This window comes from Rhinoderma darwinii, chromosome 8 (assembly GCF_050947455.1).
Source record: "Rhinoderma darwinii isolate aRhiDar2 chromosome 8, aRhiDar2.hap1, whole genome shotgun sequence".
Classification (NCBI taxonomy): Eukaryota; Metazoa; Chordata; class Amphibia; order Anura; family Rhinodermatidae; genus Rhinoderma; species Rhinoderma darwinii.
In genome coordinates this window covers 89,008,319-89,018,743 of record NC_134694.1, presented here as the reverse complement: position 1 = coordinate 89,018,743, position 10,425 = coordinate 89,008,319, and the positions used below count along the sequence as shown (strand labels likewise).

Sequence of the window (10,425 nt, the reverse complement as noted above, 5' to 3'; positions counted from 1 at the left end):
AGAGCGAGGGACGGTAGACACAGCCGTCACTCGGGACACATTATGGTGATGGCCGTGTATTACAAGGCCCCATAGACTTCTATGGGAGTCGGGCGGACGGCCGAAAAAAGGGCATGTCCAATTTTTTTGACGCCCGGTTTTCCCAGCCAGTCAAAAAATCGGTCGTGTGAATAGCCCCATTAGGGGTCTATTGTTCCTACAGCAGCCGGGTGACAGCCGTTTTATGAACGGCCGTTACCCGGCCGGGAAACCCTGTCGTGTGAATAAGGGCTAAGGGTTCTGCTGTAGCCGAGAAGAGCTGATGACTAGTCTCATGATACTGAGCATGCCCAGGACACCTTCCCATTTTTTTCTACTGAAGGAGAGAGGTCGAAGGACGCGAGGAACTGCACATGCGCAAGCAATGGGCGCTCCATTAACCCGGCCAAAAATACAGTAATAAACACAAGAACATCTGCGAAAACGAGACCACCGCTGCGGGACCACAGTGGTAGCCGGTACCAATGGAAACACAAATGATGCAAATAGGAAACGGGAAACGGCAGGTGGAGAAACTCAGAAAAACTGCAAACCAGAAGGAGAGAAATTACAACTATTTGGAACTTTAAACAAGGGACAATCTCAGATAGAATCGGATCTTGGAGATGGGAATACACCTTTTACTTTGCACATCTTAACCCTTTACCATCGCTAATATGCCTATTTACGCCGGGAAAGGGTTTTTACAAATGGCGCCCACTCAGAAGCCGAGCAGGCGCCATAGCCGCCGGGTCTCTGCTGTGTTGCGATTGCAAGCATTTAACCCCTCAGATGCCTTTGTAGGATGTGACCACCAGCATTTAAGGGGTTTTTACTGCCCCTTTCACTTGGGAGCCAGTGTATGCCTATAGCATCCGGGAGCCTTGTAAACTCTCCCCCTCCCCGCTATAGGAAGATTGCTAATGAGACCTGCATGGGGCAGCTCTCGATAGCAATGCACTAATTTTGCCATAGACTATCTAATGATCGCAGGTTTAAGCCCCCTATGGGGGGGGAGCTACTAAAAAATAAAAAAAAGTTTAAAAAAAAAATTATACATATATATATATATTATATAAAATGTCAAAGTTGCCGAACCACAGTTTTTTTCCAACTTCAACCTCCCAAAAATGTGAAATAAAAAGTGATCGAAACGCACAACATTCCCCAAAATACTATTAGTAAGAACTACATCTTTCCACGTACAAAGACGCCTTACATAGATATATACATAGAAATATCAAAAAAGTTATGGGGGTCACAATATGGCAATGCAAAAAAATTTGTTTCTTTCAAACTTTTGCATATATTTTTTCTTCTTTTTAAAAAGGTACTAAATTATAAAAACTATAAAATTTGGTGTCACCATGATTGTACTGACCTGCAGAATAAACATTTGATATTTTCACCGTACAGGGAGCACGAAAAACCCCCGAAAGGGTTAAACGTTTTTTTCTTCTTTTTTTTTAAAGCCAGTGCTGTGCATATAATGTTCTGTTTAGGTCACACTGAGCAACAAATATACATTTTTATGAAAAATTACTTTGATGCAAAATTGCATGAAGGTGCCTGTGTATAGAATGGCTACTTTCAGAAAATATATAGGAGTGCGGGTCTAGTAAGATTTATTTTTTAGGCTTTATTTGTTCATGTCAAACGTGTGTAAAAGGTAAAAAAAAAAAAAAACACCCGGAAAGCGAGGAGGTCGTGAGAGAGATTTCTGGGAACAGTGAACAGATTTAGGAAAAACGTATTGGGGAGTCGTAGTTTATCCCATTTCCTACTACCGTGTGGCCATACGAGCCGTATACTACGAGTTACACAGTATGGGGTCTGAACTGCTTTGCACGTTTACCGAAACAGGACACTTTAACACAGCGCTTCCTCCAACGTCGTTACAGTAGCACGAGGGTGGAGGACATTCCCGGCGTCCTCTGTCCCCCATCCCTTGCGTTCCTCTCCCGCCACCAGACGCGCTCTTCAGCCACACCCCTGTCTGCTCCCTCACCTCCATGGCAACCCCGGCTGAACGACCCGCCCAATCCTGACGTCAGCAGAGGCCGCTCCACACAGTCCAAAGACATAAATAAATAACTAGAAGGAGTGTGCAATCTGATTGGGCGACGCCAGCGAACGTCGCCGTTCTGTTTGTTCCCGTAGCTGTCAATCGATGTTGTCGTCACGGAGCCACTAGGTTAGGTTGCGCCCAGTTTGTGAATGGGCGTGATCGAAGCCGCGGCCTCCGTCACGTGATCGCGTTTTAATGTTTACATTCGAGGCGGGTGAGGGGGAATCCTTTTGCCAGACGGGGGCCCGTTTCGGTTTCATTTCCCGGGAGGAGGAGGAGAGGGGACGGCCGGCCAGCGGCGCTCATGCTGCGGTCCAACCACTGACGAGAGGAGACAGAGGCCTGGAGGGACCGCCTTATCCGCAGCTAGTGACCAGGGCATCGCGCCGAGCAACATGGAGGAGCTGGTGGTGGAGGTGCGGGGCTCCAATGGAGCCTTCTACAAGGTGAGGCCTGTGTTTCCCCGGTAAAAGGCATCCTCTAGGACCAGGGATTAATTTCCAGTCTAGCTCCAGGCCCGGGCTGAATGAGAGCGAGGACAGGCCTGCACATAATGACTTGCAAACTTCCCCTCCCTCCATTCATATTGCATTCCTCCCCTGTCTGCAGCAGCAGTGCCATCTTCCACCTGCTGCCTTGCATAAGGGCACTGATCCCGGGTTTGCATCCTTCCCTAATCCTCATCCAGCTGCTGCAGCATCCCCTGTCACCTCCAATCTCTTCTCAGCTATCACCTAAGGTTTAACCCTCCCCTTTTAGGTTGTCCACATATATCATGTCCTCTTCATTCTGGGCAGGGCATGGTGCCTATAGCATCTTACCTGATGTACTGGCTAGATTGGGTAGCATGGTTTTAGTGCCAGTCTGATGGGTACAGGTCTTTATGTCTTGCATTGTTGATGGTAACCACTGAGGGTTTTTTTGTTTTGTTTTTTTAAATATAATTTTTTTCTCTTATTTTTCGATACGTGGCAAAGCAGGATGACATCCAGTATATGCGTCACTCGACTTTACTGGGTTACGTTATGATGGGCACGTGCCACTGCCTACTATACATATTCTTTATATGTAAAATCTCGGAGATGTGGGTGACAGACATGATGGCAATACTGGTTGTCACCCCACTTTCTCAGAATCCAATAACCAATGTTTTCTGGTGGTTTAGTGGTAAGTGGTCTTTATATGGGATTTGGCATTTACTACTACATGATGGTAACTATGTGGCATAAGTATGAATGTGCCCCACTCCATCAGATGGCATGTCCAGCCTGGACTGGTACCCTATGCGCTTACATAGTTGCTGCTGGCATCTTCCAGCGCTGGTGCCTGCGCCCCACTGACTGTACCTGTCGTAGTTACTTCTTAAACAGGAGATGGTTGCAGCTCTGTATTGTAAGCTCCAGCGGATGATCGCAGAAGACACCGTAAGGACTCGTTCACACCGTGTAGATTTTGCATGTTTTTTTTTTTTTTGTAAAGGCAAAATCAGGAATAGAACCTAAACAGAAGACATATATGAAGGAAGGCCTTATGGGTCTGCTCTCCTGGATCCAATTCCAGTTCCGCCTTAAGAAATGCATGCAAAATCTGCACTGTGCAAACAAGGCCTTACAGATAACAAGACAAGTCTGCAAGTATCGTCTGTCAAAGATCTGAGCCATCATCAATATAGTATATCACAAAGAAGGCCTTCGAGAAATATGGGACCAGTTTTTTCCCCCCCTATATTGGTATTTACTGGGAAAGTTGCCAATCGTTGTTTGTGGGAGACCACCCTCCGGGAGCTAGGGTTAAATAAGTTATCTTCTTATGTATCACATGCTACCTTCAGAAAGGATGGCATATGAGCCCGTCAGGTCCCCTTTAAATAGCGTTTCCACTCGCCTTATTTACCATTATAGTCAAGACTTTGAGCGGTTCTCTGGCAAGTTAGAAATAGTTATATTCAACTTTGCTATATCTGTATCTGGTAAAGATCGGTGACGACACATATAGTTGTTGTTACATTTAGAACAGAAGTTGTCACCCAGTTTTCCCGGGCTCTTGCTCCTCGTAATGCAAAGGTACATTGCACATCCCCGTATTGCTGCATATCTAGGCAGATTTGCTTTTCAGTACCCCTGGCGACTTGGATGACGACAAATGTTGGAGCTGTCAGGGTATGTTCACACACAAACTCAAAAACGTCTGAAAATACCCACCTGTTTTCAAGGGAAAAACACTCCTGATTTTCAGACGTTTTTTAAACCAATCGCGATTTTCACTGCGTTTTTTACGGCCGTTTTTTGGAGCTCTTTTCTATAGAGTCTATGAAAAACAGCTCCAAAAACATCCCAAGTAATGACCTGCACTTCTTTTTCGCGACCGTTTTTAAAAACGGCCGCGTAAAAAAGCGGCCCATCGGAACAGAATGGCGTTTTTCCCATTGAAAACAATGGGCAGATGTTTGGAGGCGTTCTTCTTCAGGTTTTTCGGGCGTAAACGGCCGAAAATAGGCCGTGTGAACATACCCTAATAGAAGCCATATTGGTTGTCATGCAACATTCTCAAAAACAGCTGAATATAATTTTTAAAAACTTGACAGAGCTATCATTTTTGCGGATGTGTTCCTGTATATGAAAATATTTGAAGTCACAAAAAGGAATGGCCCAGTAATATAAATAAGAATATGTCATTGCATTCACTGTTTCCTCCTTGACCTCACCAGCCAAGCCATAGTTATGTCTTGGCCTTACCAGTGGCCGACATGTGTAGTGCCCCCAGTGCCGGCCACAGTTCCCCAAGTTTAAGCTACGATGCAAGTCAGCACAAGACTTACCTTCTCCGTTGTCCCACCTTGTCTGCCTCAAAAAGGAAGTAAGGCCCTGTTCACATCTGCACTCGGTATTCCGTTGCTCCGCCCATTCAGAGGAGCAAAACAACGAAAATGCCGGAAGAGCAGGTTCTGTTGAACAATGGAGACAGCCGGCGCCCGACTGAACCTATTGACTTTAATATGCTGCGCTATTGTTTCCGGTATTTTCTGCGCAATATGCGATGGAGGCCTCTGACGGAGCCTCCCACGCAGATGTGAATTAGGCCTAAACGTGTAACTTCTTTTCCTGGATAAGGGGATATGTGTTGTGTTCTTGGACAGTTTGTCTTGCTGAATCCAGGACGCTTGGGTGGTCCGCCGTGCCTCATAAAGAAATTGCTGGTGTCTCACCGCTTGAGAATCACTACATTATACCATTTGTTATATCCCATTTATGTGAAAAAAGGTTGTTCCACCATTACTTGTTTCCCCTATTTGGACTCCTGGACGACATGAAGCGTAATCCTCACATTCGCCAGGGAGGAGAGAAGAGGCAAAGAGGGCAGAGGATTTTTTCTGGCCAGTGCGTCTGTATTATCGTCCTAATGCTCTTAATAAACCCTATTGGGTAAGTCTCTTTACAGGAGGATCCTTGGAATGCATTGTTAGGCAAAACACAATAAATTTACAATCAAATATAAGTCCTAAATGACATAACACTGTCCAGGTAAAGTTAAATGGCACATAAAGATTATATATACGTGATAGCGATGTCTCTATGGGATAAATAATCACGCGTAAAAGGAAAATGCTTTCAAACTTGACTTTGGCTGTTTTCATATCTTCATTGGACACTGTATTAGGAGCCCGCGACGCAGATCCGATCACAAAGGCAGTAAAAAAATATAGCTCCGTGCTGTGCTGTATTGTCTGGTAAGATTATGGACACCATGATGAAAACCCGACGGAACCCATTAAAGTCAATCAATTCCGTGAGGCATCATTGTTGTCCGTCATGTGACGGACCCGGTGTTTCCGTTTTTGTTCATTGTTTTGCTCCTAAAATGGATCAGAACAACAGAAAACCCCGACGCAGATGTCAACGAAGCCTACATTTTCGGCTTAATAGTAAGCAAATGTAAAATCAATTCCCTTTTGGGTTTTTTCTGGAAAACCAGCCTGCTGTTGCCTTATTGCTCCTATTATGTGTTTTTATTTAGTAAGGGTGCACAATGGTGTTTTTCTGATTCAACATTTTTCCATCTTGGGGTCAAACATTAATATACTGTTTATCTGGCATTTATGATACTTGAATGGCAGCTTGTTAGGATATTGCATAGCTGAATAAACAATCTGGCCGTTTGTCCCTATGGATCCCTACGGCATTGTGGGCAGACAGGAAATCCAAGGGAAGGAGAAAGTTAGTGAGAGGCCTGTTGACCGTTTCCATTGTGGTGTCTCATGTAATGATGGCAGTCTACACATTTCTAAAGCTTTATGCTTGGAGAGATTTCTCTGAAGGTAGCAGAAGGCGGACAATAGAGGCGGTATCCCAGCCCTTCCGGAAGGAGCACGTCTGCAGATCTTTCCTCCGCTTCAGGAACAGAGTGAAGAAGTTCCACAATTTACACCTCTGTGTCATTGACTACCCCTGATGACCTTTTCGCACAAGTTACACCATTTTTACTGCAAAGGATGGTCCCGTCATATCACCTTTCTGGTAAGATATTAGTCAACAAATGATTTAGTGTGATAATGACATTGTCCACTTATAAAGTAAAATCTATATATTATTTTTCAGGTATTGGGCTATGTTGACAGGTGTTCTTCACTGCTTTCCAGTAGGAAAAAGACCATCTGCACGAATATTCATGAGACATGTCAAGTCAACCACTGAGTCATATCGAGAACAGAGTAATTCCTGCGCCAACAGAAAGGATGCAGCAAGCCAACAACAAGGAGTTCATGGGAACAGCACAGTCTCAACACTCTGGGTGCCTTAGAAGGCAAACACCTATATATGTGCATATGCTCCTATTATAAGCGATCTGAGATCAACTTATGTAATAATATTTCTCCATTGTTCGTCTAGATATTGTTAACGGTTGCAAATTTAAAGGTGTGCCTGATGACCTGGTGACAACCTTATAAGGAGAGGTCCAAGAGAGATCATCTTCTCAACCGAGGGACCCTTCTAACTCATCACAGAACTACTTTCATATTGGAGCTGCTGATTTTGCCAGAAGAGGCCGCTGTAGGGAAAGTGTAGTATTACATGGTGTCCATCAGAGGTCGCAATAAAGCCTCTACTGTCCTTGACACCTATAAAGGCTTCTGCACACTTTGAATTTAATCTGATGTGTATTTCCGTGCATGAGATGGAATTTGCTACAGGCTGCGCTGCTGGCTCATATCTAGCTAGACCTGTCTTAATATCTATCTATCTTTACATAGAAAAAAATACTGTGGTTAAGCAGTCCACAGTCTGACTGCAGCGTTTCGACTATACTGTGGTCAGGCTGCAGCATTTACAACTAAATACATATACACAGAGGTTACATTAAATGTTTTTCAACCTATTTACTATTAAATTGAGTTATCGCATATTCAATACTCCTCCTTGGCTAAAAATACTCCTTAAAAATGTTTACCCTGATGAAAAATATTTATAGCGACCTCTGGCGGCCATTCTGATGAGCAGAGGGGCATATGGTTAAGGGTAAGGGTTGTCATTTTGCTTGACATCAGATGTGAAGCCATACCCTCAGAGAAAGGCCTTAAAGGGGTTCTCAGGGCATTTTATCTTGACCTATTCTTAGGATAGGCCATCAATATCGGATCGGTGGGGATCCAACTCCCGGTACATACGTGGATCACCGCAGCCTCTTCAGTGTTTAAAAAACACAGCGCCGTACAAACATGCGTAGCAGCTTCACTTGAAGGGGAATGGAACTTCAATACCAGGATTAGCCGCTACGGAAGTTTACAGAGCTGTGCCTGTAAACTGGGAAATGGCTGTGGCAACAAACGCTGTGGCCCCATCTATAACCTGATCGGTGGGGATTCCAGGAGTCGAAACCACACTAATCTGATATTGATGGCCTATCCTAAGGATAGGCTATCAATAAGGAATGCTCGGAGAACCCTTTTAATGTGTCCTGAAAGGTGGTTCATTAAGTTCTGACCTAAGCTCATTTTTCGCTCATGATTTTCGTCAAGAAGTGGCATGTATTTGGAGTGGCTATACAGTAACACTGCACAGTTTGGTCCTGCAGAGAAAGGGATTCGGTTGCAATCATGGTCTGTGCCATGATCCTGGCTTACCAGCTGTATGTAACTTCCATAGTACTTTGGTGTAGAGATTTGCCCAATGTTTACGGTCTTTCCTGGGTGACTTGGCATGTCAAGTCACTTAAATGTAAAAACGGGTCTGTCTATTCCTTTACTTGCACCTGTAAACTCAGCCATTTGTGAAATCTGCTTTCCTTAATTTAATAATAAATGTACTTATAATAAAAAATACAAAACGGAGTTCACTTCTTTTTTTTATTTTTCCCTTTATTTGAATTAACCCCTTCCTGACATTTGACGTACATGTATGACATAGGAGGGAGGAGGAATAGAGGAGGCCCACAGGCTTAAAGGGGTTGTCTGGGCATGTAGCAGATTTTCATACAGGATAGGTCATCAGAATATGATCGGTGGGCGTTCGACACCCGGACCCCGCACCGATCAGTTCTGACCGCCTCCAGGGACTGGATACTATTCAATGGTCGGTGCCGGAAGCAGATGAATAGGAGCAGTGTTGCAGCACAGCCGCTATACAGTGGTCGGAGTCATCTGTTTCCCACACAGACCACTGCAAAGCTTCCGGTGCCGGAACAGCTGATCAGTGTGGGATCTGGGTATAGGACCCCCACCGATCCTTTACTGATGACCCTATCCTAGTATGAAAAACCGCCTTATACCCAGACAACCCCTTTAACCTGCTCTATACGCCGCGGGCGTCAGCTGTATACTACTGCTGACAACTTGATCTAGTGGCCGGAATTGGAAATAACTCCGATCCATTCTGTTTAACCACTTAGATGCCATGATCAATAGCGACCGCGGCATTTAAGCTGTGCAGACTTAATACAGAGCTAATGTTATTCAATGAGACTATACACATAATTTAAACGCTGCATGCACTACTTTCATCCTTACGGTCGATGGAAAATGCCTACGGAGAATGATTAATATACAGATGCATTCAAATTTGGTTCATACGTGATCTATATTGCATCCGTCCTTCAAAGGACTGTCGAATATCATTAAATTTTCTCCCTAGCAGACGTCCCATCAGTAATACAAATCTGTAATACTGATGCAGTACTGACGACATACTGATGCAATATTATCCATAATACGTTCGTATTACGGATCCGTATTACAGACGTTTCCAAATACGCTGGTCTGAAAAAGGCCTAAAGGGGTAATCAGCCACAGTCCATTCATTAGAATTCCTTTTCTACTCTACACAGAAGTGATCTATACTAATTGGTGAAAACCACAATAACACTCACAATGGTATATTGCGGTCTGTACAGCCATTGAAGTGTGTGTTACACAATGAATACTGTGGCTTTAAATGTAAATTAAGAGATCAAAAGTCACTGAACATTCTTGCAGGATCCCCTTTTATGTGCTCATGGAATCTGTAACCGATATAAAGGGGGGACTTTATATTGTGATGTGAAATTTATATATATAATTTATTTAATTTTTTTATTCAATTTTTTTTTTTACTTGTGGTTTTTCAGCATAGTTCTTGGGAAAAACCCCTTCAATAAATGTATAAAGCAGCGTCTCCTATATAGATGACACTGTAAAGTGAGGTAGTGTCAGTCATGTTAGATTCTCTATGTAATTTTATGTGCACATACGTTACATTTCAGATAATTCTCTTTTATGTCTTGTGGGTATTTATATCTATGGAATACTTTATGTCTGTAAATGCAGCAATTTCTTCTTCTGTAATGGGATGATTTGTATTCTTCTTTTTACCAGACTCTTTGTCTCTTGTCTTTCAGGCGTTTGTAAAGGACGTGCATGAGGATTCCATAACTGTTACTTTTGAAAATAAGTAAGTACCCGGCTTCATGGTAATTCAGAGCCAGTTGTGCTCAGCACTTGCCTCATATTGTATCTTGTAGTTTTACATACAATTAGACGGCTCTTTCCTACGATAACCTAGCTCATACACCCAGTGTTACCCATCATAGTTCGGATACGTCCACACACTGCAGAATTTCCATCTGAATTTCCCATGCAGGAAATATGCAGCATTTTACAATAGCAGCAAAATAAATAAGATTTGAACAAATCTCTGCAACATGCCGCGAAAATATATGCAGAAAACACGTCCGAAATCTGACCTACAGTACAGATTCTCAATTTACCGTAAGTTAATTTCTTCATGGAAAATCCAGACAAATTCTGCAGGGTTACCGCTATGTGTGGACGTTCCCTTACTGGTCTAAACTGATAGCACTGAATAATTTTC

The 10,425-nt window shown here is 43.5% G+C and overlaps 1 protein-coding gene across 1 annotated transcript in view; it reads left to right on the top strand.

Annotated features, from left to right (window-relative positions):
• The first annotated feature begins 2,281 nt into the window (after window positions 1-2,281).
• The window catches only part of FMR1 (fragile X messenger ribonucleoprotein 1), a 28,675-nt gene continuing 20,531 nt past the window's right edge, over window positions 2,282-10,425 (top strand). The window contains 3 exon segments of the mRNA XM_075835884.1: window positions 2,282-2,300; window positions 2,303-2,532; window positions 9,953-10,005. Of these exon segments, the coding sequence (XP_075691999.1) occupies window positions 2,282-2,300; window positions 2,303-2,532; window positions 9,953-10,005 (302 nt within the window).